This window comes from Eleutherodactylus coqui, chromosome 13, assembly GCF_035609145.1.
Source record: "Eleutherodactylus coqui strain aEleCoq1 chromosome 13, aEleCoq1.hap1, whole genome shotgun sequence".
NCBI classification, from domain to species: domain Eukaryota; kingdom Metazoa; phylum Chordata; class Amphibia; order Anura; family Eleutherodactylidae; genus Eleutherodactylus; species Eleutherodactylus coqui.
The window spans coordinates 4,035,698-4,056,278 of NC_089849.1; the positions used below are offsets into that span (position 1 = coordinate 4,035,698).

General features: G+C 49.1%; 1 protein-coding gene across 3 annotated transcripts in view; it reads left to right on the plus strand.

Annotated features, from left to right (window-relative positions):
* Positions 1-16,669, plus strand: part of BCAS4 (breast carcinoma amplified sequence 4) — a 63,752-nt gene extending 47,083 nt beyond the window's left edge. For all 3 annotated transcript variants that reach the window (XM_066586805.1, XM_066586807.1, XM_066586806.1), the window contains one exon: positions 16,348-16,669. In XM_066586805.1, the coding sequence (XP_066442902.1) occupies positions 16,348-16,446 (99 nt within the window). In that variant the 3' untranslated portion in view covers positions 16,447-16,669. The remainder of the gene's footprint in view (positions 1-16,347) is intronic.
* The last annotated feature ends 3,912 nt before the right edge of the window (positions 16,670-20,581 follow it).

Here is a 20,581-nt window from a genome sequence, read left to right on the forward strand (position 1 = left end):
ATGATGGGCGGTACAGCTGTGTGTTATTAGTTACATTACATAGGGGGTCACTTACTTTCCTCCTGTACTGTGGATGATGGGTGGTACAGCTGTGTTATTAGTTACATTACATAGGGGGTCACTTACTTTCCTCCTGCACTGTGGATGATGGGCGGTACAGCTGTGTGTTATTAGTTACATTACATAGGGGGTCACTTACTTTCCTCCTGCACTGTGGATGATGGGCGGTACAGCTGTGTGTTATTAGTTACATTACATAGGGGGTCACTTACTTTCCTCCTGCACTGTGGATGATGGGTGGTACAGCTGTGTGTTATTAGTTACATTACATAGGGGGTCACTTACTTTCCTCCTGTACTGTGGATGATGGGTGGTACAGCTGTGTGTTATTAGTTACATTACATAGGGGGTCACTTACTTTCCTCCTGCACTGTGGATGATGGGCGGTACAGCTGTGTTATTAGTTACATTACATAGGGGGTCACTTACTTTCCTCCTGTACTGTGGATGATGGGCGGTACAGCTGTGTTATTAGTTACATTACATGGGGGGTCACTTACTTTCCTCCTGTACTGTGGATGATGGGCGGTACAGCTGTGTTATTAGTTACATTACATAGGGGGTCACTTACTTTCCTCCTGTACTGTGGATGATGGGCGGTACAGCTGTGTGTTATTAGTTACATTACATGGGGGGTCACTTACTTTCCTCCTGTACTGTGGATGATGGGCAGTACAGCTGTGTGTTATTAGTTACATTACATAGGGGGGTCACTTACTTTCCTCCTGTACTGTGGATGATGGGTGGTACAGCTGTGTGTTATTAGTTACATTACATAGGGGGTCACTTACTTTCCCCCTGTACTGGTGGATGATATGTGGTACAGCTGTGTGTTATTAGTTACATTACATGGGGGGTCACTTACTTTCCCCCTGTACTGTAGATGATGGGCGGTACAGCTGTGTGTTATTAGTTATATTACATAGGGGGTCACTTACTTTCCTCCTGTACTGTGGATGATGGGCGGTACAGCTGTGTTATTAGTTACATTACATAGGGGGTCACTTACTTTCCTCCTGTACTGTGGATGATGGGCGGTACAGCTGTGTGTTATTAGTTACATTACATAGGGGGTCACTTACTTTCCTCCTGCGCTGTGGATGATGGGCGGTACAGCTGTGTGTTATTGGTTACATTACATAGGGGGTCACTTACTTTCCTTCTGTACTGTGGATGGTGGGTGGTACAGCTGTGTGTTATTAGTTACATTACATAGGGGTCACTTACTTTCCTCCTGTACTGTGGATGATGGGTGGTACAGCTGGGTGTTATTGGTTACATTACATAGGGGGTCACTTACTTTCCTCCTGTACTGTGGATGATGGGAGGTACAGCTGTGTGTTATTAGTTACATTACATAGGGGGGTCACTTACTTTCCTCCTGTACTGTGGATGATGGGCAGTACAGCTGTGTGTTATTAGTTACATTACATAGGGGTCACTTACTTTCCTCCTGTACTGTGGATGATGGGCGGTACAGCTGTGTGTTATTAGTTACATTACATAGGGGTCACTTACTTTCCTCCTGTACTGTGGATGATGGGCGGTACAGCTGTGTGTTATTAGTTACATTACATAGGGGGTCACTTACTTTCCTCCTGTACTGTGGATGATGGGCGGTACAGCTGTGTGTTATTAGTTATATTACATAGGGGGTCACTTACTTTCCTCCTGTACTGTGGATGATGGGCGGTACAGCTGTGTGTTATTAGTTACATTACATAGGGGTCACTTACTTTCCTCCTGTACTGTGGATGATGGGCGGTACAGCTGTGTGTTATTAGTTACATTACATAGGGGGTCACTTACTTTCCTCCTGTACTGTGGATGATGGGCGGTACAGCTGTGTGTTATTAGTTACATTACATAGGGGGGTCACTTACTTTCCTCCTGCACTGTAGATGATGGGCGGTACTGCTGTGTGTTATTAGTTACATTACATAGGGGGTCACTTACTTTCCTCCTGTACTGTGGATGATGGGCGGTACAGCTGTGTGTTATTAGTTACATTACATAGGGGGTCACTTACTTTCCTCTTGCACTGTGGATGATGGGCAGTACAGCTGTGTGTTATTAGTTACATTACATAGGGGCTCACTTACTTTCCCCCTGCACTGTGGATGATGGGCAGTACAGCTGTGTGTTATTAGTTACATTACATAGGGGGTCACTTACTTTCCCCCTGTACTGTGGATGATGGGAGGTACAGCTGTGTATTATTAGTTACATTACATAGGGGGTCACTTACTTTCCTCCTGTACTGTGGATGATGGGTGGTACAGCTGTGTGTTATTAGTTACATTACATATGGGGTCACTTACTTTCCTCCTACACTATGGATGATGGGTGGTACAGCTGTGTGTTACTAGTTACATTACATAGGGGGTCACTTACTTTCCTCCTGCACTGTGGATGATGGGCGGTACAGCTGTGTTATTAGTTACATTACATAGGGGGTCACTTACTTTCCTCCTGTACTGTGGATGATGGGCGGTACAGCTGTGTGTTATTAGTTACATTACATAGGGGGTCACTTACTTTCCTCCTGTACTGTGGATGATGGGCGGTACAGCTGTGTGTTATTAGTTACATTACATAGGGGGTCACTTACTTTCCTCCTGCACTGTGGATGATGGGCGGTACAGCTGTGTGTTACTAGTTACATTACATAGGGGGTCACTTACTTTCCTTCTGTACTGTGGATGATGGGCAGTACAGCTGTGTGTTATTAGTTACATTACATAGGGGGTCACTTACTTTCCTCCTGTACTGTGGGGGTTGGGCGGTTAGTTAGATACTGCGGCTCATTAGTGTGTATCACACAGGCTTAGATACTTTGGCTCAGCATCGTGCTCCCTGGAGGTCGTGTTGAGCGTTGCTCTTGTGCCCGTCTCTCGGCCGCTGCATCCCCACTGTCTCAGGTGTTCTCCTTTGCCCGCTTCTTGCCAGCATGTTGTCAGTGCAGCCCCTTCCCCCAATGACGGCCGGGCACGGCTTTCCCCCCGGGCTCCTGAGCTGCAGTCTGGCGTTGGCTCTGTGGCTTCATGCAGCAGATGTGTGACTGCGTTGGACGAGACGTTCGCCATGCTGTAGAGGCGGCATCACCGCCTGATGCAGAACACAATCGTGCTTAACCCTTCAGTGACCGCAGCAGGCATCCCGGGGCTCCGCCTTTGCCCGCGATGTGCAGGGCTCTGATGCTCTTATAGTTCGCCTCGTCTTTGTACACCGATTTACGTACAGCATGTGCGCCAGTGAGTTGCAAGAAATGTATTTTGTGCATTTGAGGCATTCGTGTGCCAGCTGCGTGTTGGCATAATGAGCGGTTTCACTGGACTATGTAAGTTCCTGGCACTGCGGGCACGTTGTGTGCGGGATAGGGGGGGTACGCGGGACTGCCGCCACGTTGTCTCCAAGGTGTTACACGGGCTGGTTCTGTAGTGTTTCTGATGGGGGATTAGATTGTGAGCTCCTGATGTCAGGGATGATGGGAGTGATACATTGTGTGATGGGGGATTAGATTGTGAGCTCCTGGGGTCAGGGATGATGGGAGTGATACATTGTGTGATGGGGGATTAGATTGTGAGCTCCTGGGGTCAGGGATGATGGGAGTGATACATTGTGTGATCGGGGGATTAGATTGTGAGCTCCTGGGGTCAGGGATGATGGGAGTGATACATTGTGTGTGATGGGGAGAATAGATTGTTAGCTCCTGGGGTCAGGGATGATGGGAGTGATACATTGTGTGATGGGGGATTAGATTGTGAGCTTCTGGGGTCAGGGATGATGGGAGTGATACATTGTGTGTGATGGGGGGATTAGATTGTGAGCTCCTGGGGTCAGGGATGATGGGAGTGATACATTGTGTGTGATGGGGGGATTAGATTGTGAGCTCCTGGGGTCAGGGATGATGGGAGTGATACATTGTGTGTGATGGGGGGGGGGGATTAGATTGTGAGCTCCTGGGGTCGGCGATGATGGGAGGGATACATTGTTTCCATAGCTGCAGTTTCCTCCTCCTGGTTGGCAGCTCTCGCCCTCCGCTCTGCCACGTCCCTTCTCGTCACCTGTGCACGCTGCGTCCTGTCGGCTTGTTGCTTTGGTAACCCATGGCCTTCGTACTGCTGTCTCCAGGCCCGCGGCCGAGGTTTGTGTTCCCAGGCCAGAGCGACGGGCGATGCTCAGCTCCGAATATATGAACGCCGGTACAGGAGAGTGCTGCCTCAGCCGATCAGACGTAGGGGGCGACAAGCGAGGGTTCTGATGGCCCTGCAGGTTTGCGCCCCTTCGTCGCCCTCTGAACTGGCATTTGATCATTCGGCAGTCTCACAGAAGCTGCGGATTTAGTCCTTTAGGATTCTGGCTTTCGTGGGTTGTACGATGAGGTCGGATCGAAGGCTTTGAGTTCTAGCGCGGGTGAGGGGGCTATGGGTCTGCCCGTCCTTCACCTGGTAGAGCGCCAGCCGGCTGCAGCAAGGGGAGTCCAGGATAATGCGGAGCTCTGCTGCAGCTGATGTGACCTTGACTGACAAGGAGAAGGCGCACGAGGCTGTCAGCGGGCACTGCCAACCAACAGACCTATCTTACTCCAAACTGAGAGAATTGTGTCATAGCGATGACATCACAGCCCTTTAATTAAAGGGGTTGTCCCCGTTCTGACAACTGCTGCTCGTTGACTGAGACCTGCAGTTACCACCATCTTTCTAATATATTGTCTTACCCCAAACTTTATAGACCCCCAGCTTGGTGCTGTGGTCATGTGACCGCACCCTTAGGCGGTTTTGCGACTTCCGCTAACATTTCATTCACTGTCCTGCGTTTCCTCTGGCCCGATCCATGTGCGGCCGGTGAGTATTGCCTGACTGCGCAGACCGCAGGCCAGAGCAGGGAAGCATGGCCGCTGCCGTCCACCGGGATGCCAATGGATGTGTGACCCTACCGCCGCAGCCGACCAATGGATGTGTGACCCTACCGCCGCAGCCGACCAATGGATGTGTGACCCTACCGCCGCAGCCGACCAATGGATGTGTGACCCTACCGCCGCAGCCGACCAATGGATGTGTGACCCTACCGCCGCAGCCGACCAATGGATGTGTGACCCTACCGCCGCAGCCGACCTGCATGAATCGTGTCACATTGGGAGCGCTTGTGTGAAGGGAGAGACCGCCTTCAGGCCGCGGTCACATGATGCGGATATTACTGTGGATACAGACAATCGCCGCACACTCCGCTTTAAGGCCGGTTTCACATGAACGTATTGCGGGTGCATTTACACGGGCCGACCGCGTATCTGCTGACCCAAACTCGTAGGATCCTAGTGCTCTTAATTGGGGTCTGTAGACCCTCGCTTGAGCATCACCTGACCACCAGCACCTCCGCTACATGTCAGTTTACCTTAAAGTATCAATCTGTATAAAAAACAAAATGTTTCTTTTCACTGACAGAAAGCAGAGATGTTAAAACATAAACCACATGGAGGTGCAGAAAAGCACATACAGGGCATTTAATGGCGTGCGCCAGGCTCCTCTGCCCTGAGGCTGGACTGCAGGGAAATGATGGCACGCTGACTGGCAGAGAGCTTGCCATCTTGGGACCGCCACATCTGCTTGCTTTATGGCCCAGGAGGAATGTACAATCTGATATGAGACAGGTGCACAGAATGGCAGCAAGGGGTTAACCTAGTGGGCACCAACAGGACAGCAGACTCTGGGCGGCCCTGGCACTACCATCTGCTTGGTGCATTGGCAGAGCAGGTGGGGAATGAGGATCTGAGATGTGCCGCCGGGCATAGATGACCCCCATCCTGTCTGAGCTGGCGGCCTCTGTATTGTGTGCCGCACAAACTGCGTCTGATCCCGCGTGCGGCGACCGTGGGGGGAGGGGGGGCGCTCATTGACTCTTATTCTAGAAATTCCTCAAAAACCTTTAATGCAGCCAGATACTAAAGCGGCTTCGTCTGCGCCGTCATCCGAGGAGGAAAATGTGAGTTCAGTCAGCAGTCAGTCGGTGCACTCCGCTGGCAGCGGCTCCCCGTCTGCACGCTACAGACGCCCCACATGTTCTCCGCAGCCTGCAAGAGTCGCTGTTAATGCAGCAGCTCAATATCTGCCTCCCCTCCCCCGCTCTGCACTGCGAGCTCCATGGGCTTTTTTCCCTTTTTCCTCTCAGCCATCTTGGCTGGAGGATCTGGGCTGGGGCCGACTCCGGCAGCTGTGCCATCGCTGGGCCTGGTGCGCTATACATTATTTATGGCGCTGGGAGGACGGTCCAGTCACATGGAACCGCTCCTCCGCTGCCGTTTGTCATCTTCTTGGCATCCACTTGAATGTGGATACATTTTTATGTATCATGTTTAGTAAATCGCCTCGTGTCCCGATACGTTGTAACCACCTCCGACCGCGATGTAGCGGATTCGCACTGCGCTGGTCGGGGCGAACACGTCTTGGTGCTCCTTGGGCGTCTCCACCCTTGTAACATTTGACAACTGATGATACGTTTCTTACACCCACCAGGATGTCGCTGAATGGAAACGTTGTTGCCATTCTGAGGCTGCCCTTGTTACAATGTGTCAGTGCAGCTAAAAGCCACCTGCCATCTTCACGCCGTCCGAGCCTTTCAGAAGCGTCCGACATCTACTAACCGACGTAATCCTGATACCTCCATCTTGGTCTGCGGTACCACCATATCTCCTCGGCAGCACGCCCGCCGGGGTGACATGTGACTGACCTTCCATCCCCCATAGTCACTTGCTCGCTCCTGTCACCTGCACCCTGAATATCTCCAAACCGGCCCTTTTCTTGTTTCTTCCCTGATCCTTTCTTATCCAGATCGCTCTTCCCTCTCCGTCCTGAATTCAGCAGTCAAGCTCATCTTTCTGTCCTGCACCGATGCCCCCGCCCGCCCTGTGCCTGTCCCTGCACCGATGCCCCCGCCCGCCCTGTGTCTGTCCCTGCACCGATGCCCCCGCCCGCCCTGTGCCTGTCCCTGCACCGATGCCCCCCTTCCCATGCTATTCCTGCCTGTCCACTAGAGAATATAATATATACTCATCACTCTCATCCAGAGCTCCACCAGTGCTGCACCGCCCTATATCTCCCCTATTTCGTCCTCATAGGCTACAATATCTCTTAACCCCTCATCTCAGACTGTAAGCTCTTGTGGCCCCCCTAGTTCCTCCTCAGACTGTAAGCTCTTGTGGCCCCCCTAGTTCCTCCTCAGACTGTAAGCTCTTGTGCCCCCCCATTTCTTCCTCATAGACTGCAAGCCCTTATGTGTTGTCCCCCTCCCTATATCCTCATAGACTGTAAGCTCATGTTCCCCGGCCCCCCTTTATCCTCATAGACTGCAAGCTCTTATGTGTCGTCCCCCTCCCTATATCCTCATAGACTGTAAGCTCTTATGTGTCGTCCCCCTCCCTATATCCTCATAGACTGTAGGCGCTTGTCAGCGGGATCCTCACAACTACTGTTGGACCTGTGGGGTAGGTTGTTGCTCTGTGAGGCCATTTCCATTAGATTTGCACGCTCTGCCTTGTACAGCGCTGTGGAATATGTTGGTGCCTCTGACACCCGCCATGACCGGGCCTGGTGGGGCGTTTAGTGGATGCATTCACTAATTTCTGATCCGGTTCCCACTTCACGGCAGAAAGGTGCGAATAGGAGGACAAATGAAACTGGCAGGTGCTGGAAAGCCCTTCATCCCCAACTGGAAGTGCTGCCGCGGCCGCGGGCGCCGAGCTTCCTCCTGGCGATTGGCTCCTGCTGTTCAGCCTTATTTGTTGTCTGTATGGCCACTGAAGGACAAACACTTGTCTGGTTGTGGCCGAGCCTTTGTCTTCTCGGACAAAGCATCAGGAGCAGGGAGTTTGGCAAAAGTATTGTGACAGACGGTGCAGGCAATGACTGGAGTGATGGGCGTTAATGCGGGCAGCATTCACCAACCTGGCATAACTGCCTGATATTGTATCGGTTCTTATGTTTCCTTTGGGCGCCCGGACTCTACCAGACCCCTGAGGAGTCCTGCAGTATCACCAACAGGTCATTGCCTTCATCTCTCCTGTTCCTACAGTCTGGAACATCATCCTGCTGAGGGCGCTATCATTAGGGAATCCGTGTGTAAGGTAAAACATGCCTATACAATGTTAGGGAGGTGGTACGTGTCACATCCACATGATGCCAGGACCCAGCAGATCATCACACGGCCCCACCGGCTTGTCTTCTTCCCATCCTGGTGTCATCTCCTCCCCGGGTAAGTGACGCATGGGCCGTCCACATGTTGTAAAACATCATTGACCAGACCAGGTGCCGCCTTCCATTGCTCCAATTCTGATCCTTATGTGCCCATTGACCAGGACCCATGGTCACATGGGCGCTCTGACCACTGATCTGCAGCCCCCATCCACAGCGAGCTGTTATGTCCCGCTGGCGACGATCAGACCACACTTGGAGTATTGTAACCTAGTATTTTAGGCTGAATGAAGACCATGTTCATCTAGTCCAGCCCCCCCCCCCCCTCCTTCCCCCACATCCTTGTTGGTCCAGAGGAAAGCAAAAAAAACGCTAACGACCCAATTTAGCTCATTTGGAGAAAAGAAATTCCTTCCTGACTCCAGAGTAATCGCTGGATCAACATTCGAGATCACCAACCCGCTGGTCACCTGATGTCTATATCCTGTAATATCATAGAAAGACATCCAGTCCCTCTTAACCTCCTCTATGGATCCTGCCATCACCACGTCCTCAGGCAGAGAGTTCCACAGTCTCACTGCTCTTACAGTAAAGAACCCCCTTCTGTGTTGATGATGAAACCTGCTTTCTTCTAGACGTAGCAGATGTCCTCTTGTTACCGTCGTGGTCCTGGGTGTAAACAGATCCTGGCAGAGATCCTTGTATCGTCCCCTCATGGATTTATACAGTTATTTGGTCGCCCCTTAGCTGTCTGTTTTCCGGGGTGAATAATCCCAGTTTTGGTGCCTCTCTGGGTATTCCAGTTCCGTCATTCCATGTATTAGTTTAGTCGCCCTTCTTTGTACCCCTCCAGCACTGTAACATCTTTCCTGAGCCCCGGTGACCAGAACTGTGCGCAGTATTCCATGTGGGGCCTGACAAGTGCCTTATATAGTGGGAGGATAATGTTCTCGCCCCTCGCCCCTATACCTCTTTTACTGCACCCCAAGACTCTATTAGCTTTTGCAGCAGCTGACTGGCATTGGTTGCTCCAGTTTAGTCTACAGCCCACTAGTACCCCCAGGTCTTTTCCCTAGCAGTACCCCATTTAGTGTATATTGGTGACATCCGTTTCTCCTGCCCATGTGCAGAACCTTACATTTATCGGCATTTCTCTCTCCCCCCCCCCCCCCCCCCCGATCCCCCGGCTTATCTCGGCCCGTTTGTAGCCGCACATTGTCCTCCGTTGCATTGATTATATTGTATAATTTTGTATCATCTGCAAATATTGATATCTTACTGTGCAGCCCCTCTATCAGGTGGTTGGTAAATATATTAAACAGAATGGGGCCTAATACTGAACCCCATGCCCCCCCCCCCCCCCCCCCCCAGCAACGGTGGCCCAATCTGAGTACGAATCATTATTACCCCCTCTGCGTTCTTTACCCAGATACACATGTTTTCGCCCAATCTGAGCTCCTCATTTTATATATCAGCCTATTATGCGGCACGGTGTCAAATGATTTAGAGAAGTCCAGATATACGAGATCAATAGACTCTCCCAGGTCCAGCCTAGAGCTTACTTCATCGTAGAAGTTGAATAGATTGGTCTGACATGATCGGCTCCTCATGAACCCGCGCTGATGAGGAGTTATTCCATTGTTCTGCTTGATGTATTCTTCAATGGCGTCTCTCAGAAACCCCTCCAATATTTCTCCCGTTACTGAAGTGAGACTTACCGGCCTGTAGTTACCAGGCTCACTTCTTGACTCCTTTTTGTATATTGGAACCACATTTGCAATTAGCCAATCTAGTGGTACAACCCCGGTCTCTATAGTGTCCATAAATATAAGAAATGGCGGCCTAGCTAGTTCCCTTAGTACCCTTGGGTGTATTCCATCTGGAATTTGCACACAGTGATTTATCGATTTTTAAATCCTTTTTAACCGGCTCTGCACTTCCTCCTGTGTTAGGCATGTAATATTTAGCGGGGGGTTCGTTTTATTCCCCTGCATCTCATGTGATATTTCTTTCTCGTTCCTGAATACACTTGTAAAGAAACTATTTAATAGATTTGCCTTCCCTCTATCATCTTCAATGATTTCTCCTGCATTATTTGTTAAAGGGCCAGCGCTCTTGGTGCAAATCCTTTTACTGTTAATATAATTGAAGAATAGTTTAGGGTTATTTTTGCTCTCTTTGGCCATCAGTCTTTCTGCCTCCTGCTTGGCAATTTTGATCTTTTCTTAGCATGATTTGTTTGTTTCTCTGTATGATTTTAGCGCTTCTTCGCTGCCTTCTTGTTTTAGTAATTTAACACTTTCTTTTTTTGTTTTATTGTGGACCGTTTTGGGCACTGGTACTCCAGAAGAACATATCAGAGCTTGAGCGGGTTCAAAAGGTGGGCAACTAAAGTAATAAATGGAATGGGCGGACTACAATACCCAGAGAGGTTATCAAAATTGGAGTTATTTAGTTTAGAAAAAAAGACGGACGAGGGGCACTCTAATAACTATGTATAGGTATATCAGGGGTCAGTACAGAGATCTCTTCCATCATTTATTATATTCGGGACTGTAACAAGGGGGTGCTATAATAACTATGTATAGGTATATCAGGGGTCAGTACAGAGATCTCTTCCATCATCTATTATACCCAGGACTGTAACAAGGGGGCGCTCTAATAACTATGTATAGATATATCAGGGGTCAGTACAGAGATCTCTCCCATCATCTATTATACCCAGGACTGTAACAAGGGGGCGCTCTAATAACTATATATAGATATATCAGGGGTCAGTACAGAGATCTCTCCCATCATCTATTATACCCAGGACTGTAACAAGGGGGCGCTCTAATAACTATGTATAATATATCAGGGGTCAGTACAGAGATCTCTCCCATCATCTATTATATCCAGGACTGTAACAAGCGGGCGCTCTAATAACTATGTATAGATATATCAGGGGTCAGTACAGAGATCTCTCCCATCTTCTATTATACCAGGACTGTAACAAGGGGGCGCTCTAATAACTATGTATAGATATATCAGGGGTCAGTACAGAGATCTCTCTCATCATCTGTTTACACCCAGGACTGTAACAAGGGGGCGTTCTAATAACTATGTATAGCTATATCAAGCGTCAGTACAGAGATCTCTCCATCTATTATACCCAGGACTGTAACAAGGGGGCGCTCTAATAACTATGTATAATATATCAGGGGTCAGTACAGAGATCTCTCCCATCATCTATTATACCCAGGACTGTAATAAGGGGGCTCTTAATAACTATGTATAATATATCAGGGGTCAGTACAGAGATCTCTCCCATCATCTACTATACCAGGACTATAACAAGGGGGCTCTTAATAACTATGTATAATCTATCAGGGGTCAGTATAGAGATCTCTCCCATCATCTATTATACCCAGGACTGTAACAAGGGGGCGTTCTAATAACTATGTATAATATATCAGGGGTCAGTACAGAGATCTCTGCCATCATCTATTATACCCAGGAGTGTAACAAGGGGGCGCTCTAATAACTATGTATAGATATATCAGGGGTCAGTACAGAAATCTCTCCCATCATCTATTATACCTAGGACTGTAATAAGGGGGCGATCTAATAATTATGTATAATATATCAGGGGTCAGTACAGAGATCTCTCCCATCATCTACTATACCAGGACTGTAACAAGGGGGCGCTCTAATAACTATGTATAATATATCAGGGGTCAGTACAGAGATCTCTCCCATCATCTATTATACCCAGGACTGTAACACGGGGGCGCTCTAATAACTATGTATAGATATATCAGGGGTCAGTACTGAGATCTCTCTCATCTATTATACCAGGACTGTAACAAGGGGGCGCTCTAATAACTATGTATAGATATATCAGGGGTCAGTACAGAGATCTCTCCCATCATCTATTATACCCAGGACTGTAACAAGGGGGCGCTCTAATAACTATGTATAATATATCAGAGGTCAGTACAGAGATCTCTCTCATCATCTATTATATCCAGGACTGTAACAAGGGGGCGCTCTAATAACTATGTATAATATATCAGAGGTCAGTACAGAGATCTCTCTCATCATCTATTATATCCAGGACTGTAACAAGGGGGCGCTCTAATAACTATGTATAGATATATCAGGGGTCAGTACAGAGATCTCTCCCGTCATCTACTATACCAGGACTGTAACAAGGGGGCGCTTTTTGCATGTAGAGGAAAGAAGGTTTCTACACAACATACTGTAGAAGGGGTTCTTTACTGTAAGAGCAGTGAGCCTATGGAACTCTCTCCTGAGGACGTGGTGGTGACGAATTTGATAAGAGTATAGAATCATAGAATAGTAGAGTTGGAAGCGTCCTCCGGGGTCATCGGGTTCAACCCCCTGCTCAGTGCAGGACTCACTAAGTCATTCCAGAAAGATATTTGTTCAGCCTTCCATTGAAGGAGAACTGCCCACCTCCCGTGGCAACCTGTTCCACTCATTGATCCCCCTCACTGTCTGATATCTAATCTGTGTCTCCTCCCTTTCAGTTTCATCCCATTGCTTCTAGTCTTTCCTTGTACAGATGAGAATAGGGCTGATCCCTCTGCACTGTGACAGCCCTTCAGATATTTGTAGATCGCTATTAAGTCTCCTCTCAGCCTTCTCTTCTGCTAAACATTCCCAGATCCTTTACCCGTTCCTCATAGGACATGATTTGCAGACCGCTCACCATCTTGGTAACTCCTCTCTGAACTTGCTCCAGTTTGTCTATGTCTGTTATAAAGTGGGGTGCCCAGAACTGGACCCAGTATTCCAGATGAGGTCTGACTAAAGAAGAGTAGAGAGGGATAATGACCTCACATGATCTAGACTCTATGCTTCTCTTAATATATCCCAGAATTGTGTTTGCCTTTTTGGCTGCTGCATCACATTGTTGACTCGTGTTCAGTCTAAGAGGGTCCGGATGCCTTTTTTGAGGGATACAATATTAAATGTTATGTCACTAATTACTCAGACGGGTCGTTGATCTGGGGATTATTCCGATTACCAGGTTGGAGTCAGGGAGGAATTTTTTCCAGTAAATGGAGTAAATTGGCTTCTCCGATCCTGTCCTGATGAGAGGAAGAACCCGGACAAGCCATCTACATTCCTCACAATTTTCAAGATAAGACGATTGAATGAGAACATCCTTGTTTACCAGCAGCAGCTGAAATCTCCTGTCACATCGGTGCTTCTTGCAGTTGAGGGTTTGCTACAATTATACCCAGTCTTTTCGATTCTTTATGAGCTAAATCTAACCGTGGCACAAAACCTCCTGCCTGTTGTGATAGTTTGTTACAATGTGTCCATGTAAATAAAATGGACATCGGGGAGGTGTTTTGCAAATAGGCGTAACCTTCGCTCCTGATCCTGCACCATCCATAGAATATGAGCCTGTTCCATCTGCAATGGGAGCTGGCTATGACTGACAGCCGCCCTCCGGCTGCAACAGCGGGAACACCGATTCCCCACGGTTACCGACTTGCATGCAGTGATCTGTGTTGATCACAGCGTGTAAAGGATTCACAGAGTGATGTCATCAGAGGGCCAACAGATTGCCATGGCAAAGGATACTAGACACTGGTGGTCGGGTCGGTCATGGCCTGTGATGGCTATGATTAGCAATAATGCATTGCAATACAGAAGTAATGCAGTGTATTGTTGGAGCGATCATAGAAGCACAGGCGTAAGTGCTCTACAGGGACATAAAAACATAGAAATATAGTTAAAAAACAAAACCCCACGTTGTTCCGTCGCTTCTGTAACAACCCGTACAATAAACTGAACCCACTTATTATCCTGCGCAGCAAACGCCATTGAAAAAAAAAACACTTTGCCTCCCCAAAAAATGCAACAAAAGTGATCAGAAGAGCCCAATGCGTCCCGGAATGGTACCGATAGAAGCTACAGCTCACCCCTCAAAAACGATACGGCCATGACGGTGCAAAAAGAAAGTCATGGCGCTTGGAATGTGGGGATGAAAATTCTTAAAAATCGCCACATCCTTGGGCTCAAGGCGGGCGCGGCACTAAGGGGGTGCCGTCACTAAGGGGGTGCCATCACTAAGGGGGTGCCAGGCTTTTTATAGTCTTGCTCCCTCTGCATACAGCCCCCTCTTCTGGGTCCGTGGTGACAGGCGGTGACAGGCAGTCATAGACCTCGGCTGCAGTCAGCTTGTATATGGAAGGTCCGTGTTATAGGGGAGACTGGAGGATGCAGCGCTGGAGCCGTGGAACCCCGAGAGAATAGATCATCCAGTATTCATTTCAGGCATGGGCAGCAGGAATTAACCCCTTAAGGACAGTTTTTGTTTTTTTTTACCTCCCCACTTTTGCTCTTCTTTATCCGCCCATGTAGCTGCCTGAGGTTGTGTTTTGCGGGATGAGTTGAATCTATTAGCGGTGCTATTTAATGTACTGAAAAACTCAACCTCTAAGTGAAGTGAAATGGGGGGAAAAAGAATGCTGCCATCTTGGGGGGGGGGGGGGGGGGGGGGATTGTTTCTACGGCGCACACACGGCAGCAAAAATGACCTGATAACTTTATTTTGTGGTCAGTACGATTACTGCGAAAACAAACTTAGGTTTTTTCTTTTGTTTTTTTTTCCAAAGATGTTTATTTTTCCCTTTTTTGCCACCATAACTCTGCTTTCTGTCGCCATCGTGGTGCGGGGGCTTTAATTTAGCAGAACCTCCTGTAGTTTCCATTGGTACCGTTTCAGGAGTACATGGGACTTTTTGCTCACTTTTTCTTCTGACGACTCTCACCATGCGGGGCGATAATCCGGCACTGGATTGGACCTTTGGGATGATAAATGTCTTTGGGGTCTTTTTACTTTCTGTTATAAATATGACAAAATGTTCGGTTTGTTTTTTAAACTTTAAAAAGTTTTATCTATTCACAAAAAGAGGTAAACTTCATTTTTACCTCTTTTTTAGTCCCCATCGGGATGGTGTGATCGCTCCTGCGGTATGATGGAATACCGTGATCTATCGAGCCATGCCTGCCGTTGTCATGGCAACTGCACAGCATTCCCCTCTGATCCCATCACAGGGGGCCGTTGTGGACCCCCAAACATTGATCTGGGCATTTAAATGCCACTGTCTAAATGCTGCCATCAGTTCCAAGGGTTAACGGCTATGACCAGCGGTGCTGCTGGGTGGAGCTGTTGCAGGCAGCGGCTGGCTATAGGAAACGGCCAGCACTCGCATTGTATGAAGCGGGGTGGACCCCCTGCCCCCCTCCATACAAACCCTGACCCCCCCAGGGCGTAGATGTGCCCTGCAGCCTTAAGGGATTAAAGAAAAATGTTCTTCACACCAGGGCGGCTGAAAACCTGTCTTGTCCTATTACTTCTCACAGCTGAGGGTTTGCTACATTGGTATCCTTACATGGGGCAATTATTCCCCAAATTCTTGCTGGCACCGTCATTGACCCATGCGCACCGCCGCCCGCTCTGCTTCTCTGTGTACCGCGCCGCGTCAGCCCTGTACATTTGTATAGGCAGCGTATGAAATCCTGTCCACATGCAGCGTCTTCTACACAACCCCACTAGGAAACGAAGTGGGGAATGACTGCGTGCGTGAGATCCACGGCCATGCGCAGTACACCCGCAGCCAGACGCCCGTGGGCACGTCCCATGTGAAGGTACCTTAAGCCATTCTGCTACATTGTAACGTTTGCCCTGGTCTCACAGAGGGTTGTCTAGATAAGGGGTTAACCACTCTGGCTTTAGCTGTTTCATTTACGGAACTCCACAGTGCGTTGCGGCGTGAGTGCGGGCCTCCAGGCTCAGAGCTTCGTACATGCATATAATCGGGCCGGCGCACACTTGGGAGCTCCATAAATGACGCCCTATGGCAGACGCTACGGCCCAAGATCAGGATGAGCTCTTATTTTTCAGTCTTCTTTTCCCAGTTGCTGACAGCAAGCAGAGATTTTACACACTCTGAGGGGGAAAAAAAGACACGCCGTATTTGCTTTAAGGCATTTCTGGAGAGCGCTGCTCTGAGGGCAGCCGTAGCGCCGGTGAATCATGTCGCTGCATTCATTTTTTCTCTTTGCTTTCCTCCTATAGAAGCCCTCCAAGCAGCGCCGCGCCTACGAGTTACCGGCGCTCTACAGGACCGAGGATTATTTTCCTGCAAGCTGCAAATCTAAGAAAAGCATAAACTGACTTCTTGATGTTGGAAGCATACTCTGCGCCTGAAGCGAGCACGGACAGTACTGCGCCGCTGCGCCCTGCCGGCGGTCCGGTGGCGCCCATCACCTGGCGGCGGTCCGGTGGCGCCCATCACCTGGTGGCGGTCCGGTGGAGCCCATCACCTGGCGCCCCTCGCTGCTCGGATCTCACACGTATTTCCCTGCACATTCCTCAATAAACCAATTTGTAGAACCAAGAGCTGACGTTTTACTCCAATCTGCTGCATTCCCGTCCGCTTCGCTGCTCCGCGGGGCTTCAGCGGAAGAGTCTCCTCTGTTCACCTCTAGAGTTGCGTTCAGAATGCTGCTGGTTTCCTGTCTTCGCAGTGCATTATGGGAGCTCAGATGCAATGACTCAGCGCCGTGCTCAGATCACATCTGACAATAGCGTCCAGCTACGTTTCCGTTTCCAAGGGCAATCACTGCCGTTTGAAAAGTGTGTTACAAAAACAGCACATTAGAGGTAAGGCCTTGTTTAGGCATCCATATTAAAGGGGCGGGCGAGTCCTGGCCGTGATAGAAGAGCCCCATCTAGTAGCGCTTCAGACCTTCCAAACTACATCTATCCAGGGGTGCATCAAGAAAACCTCCACCCCTCAGCTCGACAGGAAGGGGTCAGCGATTCATGCTGCTGCGCCAAATTCTGACCTCCCATCAGCACATAAATCTGTCTCCATCTGACCAGGAGATGTTTTCCCGCTGCTCAGTGATACAAGTTTTGTGCTCTTTTGCCCGCTGGAGTCTTCCTGTTTCTCTTAGACACAATGGCGCTGGAACTGGTCGCCCGCTGTTATACCATCCGTGCGGAGGAACGGCGAGTTGTGCGTTCGGACACGTTAGTTGGAGCTCCAGCGTTGTATTCAGCTGACTGTGCAGCCTGTTGGTCAGAACGATTCCTGACATCCTCCTCCGACGCCTTTCAGGGATGAGTTGTTTTTGTCCGCAGGATCCCCTCTCGCTGGATGTTTTCCTCGATCACACCATTCTCTGTATACTCCCTGCACCATTACATTAGAACCCCCCCGTGGTTGGTGGTGAGACCCCGGCTAGTCCAGCACCGATGACCGGCCTCGCTGGAAGTCACTCGGATCGCTGGATTTTCCATCTAATGTGGATTCACACTGAAACTGATCACGTGATTTTATGCTCCGGGGTGACGGGGAGAATTACCATACAGGGGGCGCCAATCGTGAGAGGGGCAAGGGCTGTACTAATCAGTACAGGATAAGTAATGTATGTATGTATACAGTTACTCCACCAGCAGAATAGTGAGTGCAGCTCTGGAGTATAATACAGGATGTAACTCAGGGTCAGTACAGGATACGTAATGTATGTACACAGTGACTCCACCAGCAGAATAGTGAGTGCAGCTCTGGGGTATAATACAGGATGTAACTCAGGACCAGTACAGGATAAGTAGTGTATGCACTCACTATTCTGCTGGTGGAGTCACTGTGTACATACATTACTTATCCTGTACTGATCCTGAGTTACATCCTGTATTATACTCCAGAGCTGCACTCACTATTCTGCTGGTGGAGTCACTGTATACATACATTACTTATCCTGTACTGACCTGAGTTACATCCTGTATTATACCCCAGAGCTGCACTCACTATTCTGCTGCTGGAGTCACTGTGTACATACATTACTTATCCTGTACTGACCCTGAGTTACATCCTCTGTATTATACTCCAGAGCTGCACTCACTATTCTGCTGGTGGTCACTGTGTACATACATTACTTATCCTGTACTGATCCTGAGTTACATCCTGTATTATACTCCAGAGCTGCACTCACTATTCTGCTGGTGGAGTCACTGTGTACATACATCACTTATCCCGTACTGATCCTGAGTTACATCCTGTATTATACTCCAGGCAATGTCTGGGGCCCCGCACTACTGAGAAAACCCTGACCGCCGTCTCCCAGTAAAGGCTGCGGTTCAGTGCTACATCTGCAGTGGTACTCAGAGGCGACCTACAGTAAGTGCTCCCCAAGTACAGGGTCCACGGGCCGAGATCAGCGCCTCACAAGAACACAAGACGACGCACTAATGGGGAGTGAGACAGGAAGTGGATCCTTGTGGGGCCAGTTGGCGTGAGAATCAATGAAGCCCCCCAAGAAGATGAAGCTTATTTTCAGTGTCGATTGCTTTGAAACCTCCAAATGTCAGAGGAAGCAGATATGTGCCTCCGTGGGCCCCCTGTGCATGGACCAAGTGCCATCGAGCTGCATCGGGGAGTGTTAAAGGGAAAGCGGCTTGGGCGATTTTCTTAATTTTCAATGCTATGCTCTAAATTTAAAGAAACTTTAAAAAGCCTACAGTTCTCACACTAACCACCAAGCCTAATAATAGTATGTCACAGCTCACCTCTTCCCCCTCCCTGCACTTTGTGCCTAATAAGCCTCTGATACTTCCTGTTCAGTAGACAAAACTATTATATCTATAGATGTCACCTTACAGTGTAAAGCTGCCTGTGATGTTACTGAGATAACACATGATCCACCATTCACAAAAAATGATGTCACAGCTCACCTCCTCCCCCACCAAGCACACTGATCATTAAGCCTCATAATAATCTATTCTGTCATCTCATTATCATCACGGGCAGGATTACACAGAGGTGACACCTATATGTAGATAACACAGGAGCCACCATTCACAATTGTCACAGCTCACCACCTCGCCTCCCTGTACAGACAGGATTACACTGAGAGGAGACACCTATATATAGATAACACAGGGGCTACCATACACAATAGTCACAGCTCACCTCCTCCCCTCCCTGTACAGACAGGATTACACTGAGAGGTGACACTATATATAGGTAGATAACACAGGATGCACCATTCACAATAGTCACAGCTCCCCTCCTCCCCTCCCTGTACAGACAGGATTACACTGAGAGAAGCCACCTATATATATAGATAACACTGGAGACACCATTCATACTAGGTGAATGTCACAGCTCACCTCCTCCACATCCCACTCACATAGAAGGCAACAGGCCCTCCTGTCCACTGTGTCTGTGGCCCATGAGGATGTTAACAGCAGCTCAAGTAATATGGCCGCCCCTGTAGTCATAGACTAAAAAAAAAAAAAAATAAAACCAATAAAAATAAGACATTAGTAAATTTCCTCCTCGGTTATATAGGGGGTATTTCCCCCTCAATGACCCCCAAGCCTTGAACTAACATCTCCCCCTGCAGCAGAGCCGTCAGCCGCCCCATTACGAATCTCTGCCAAGAAATACCAAACTCGAAAGACAGAACTCCCCCCGAAGGTTTTCACATGTTGGTTTTTCCCATAAGATGCCCCCAGCGCTTCACACCGGCCAGAAGGGGCCTGGAAATAAGGAAGGCCGCCCCCCTCCTGCCTGCCGGATCCACTTCTGCATGGAGCCCTGAAGCGGGCGCCCGCCGGAGGCCGTATTTACGCCGACTAATTGTGCGTTATGCGATGCGTACGGGAAAGGTGACCCCGTTGTTTCCATGGGAGATTACAGGAGGCGCTGCAGCATCTCCCACTTTCATGTCTCATGTGAGAAAAGAACATGCAAACGTGCGGCGTCCGTGTTCTGTGCGATGCAGGTTGCGCTCGAGAAGCTCAGGTGGGATTCGCCAGCAGCCGTGACAACAGCCGAACGCAGATAGTTGTTGCAGGATCTTGTAAACACGCGACACTATTAGTAAGCGCACACGCCAACGTCACGCTTACCGGATGTCACAACAGTGTGCCGCAAAACGTAGACAGAGGCAACAACTATCCACAGAGGGAAGAGTCACTGCAACTTACTGTCTCCATGGTTACAGATGGAGATAAGTCTTATACATAGCAATAGGAAGTTTGAACCGTAGGCCGCGTTCACACGGGCTGCAAAATTGTGCGATTTTCTCGCGATGCGCCAGCGCTACAAAACGCATGTATGTGAAGCCCGGCCTTTCCAAAGGGTTCCTTCTCATTAGTGAGGTTTAGTAGGCTGCGACATTGCGGGAGAGAAAAGACACGCAGCAAGCCGTATACAGCCGCAGCGTGCAATGTTCTGTAGCCCAGGTTTCCCTATGGAGCTTTCCTTTGTGTTGCCAGGAGGGGGAGTGATGACATC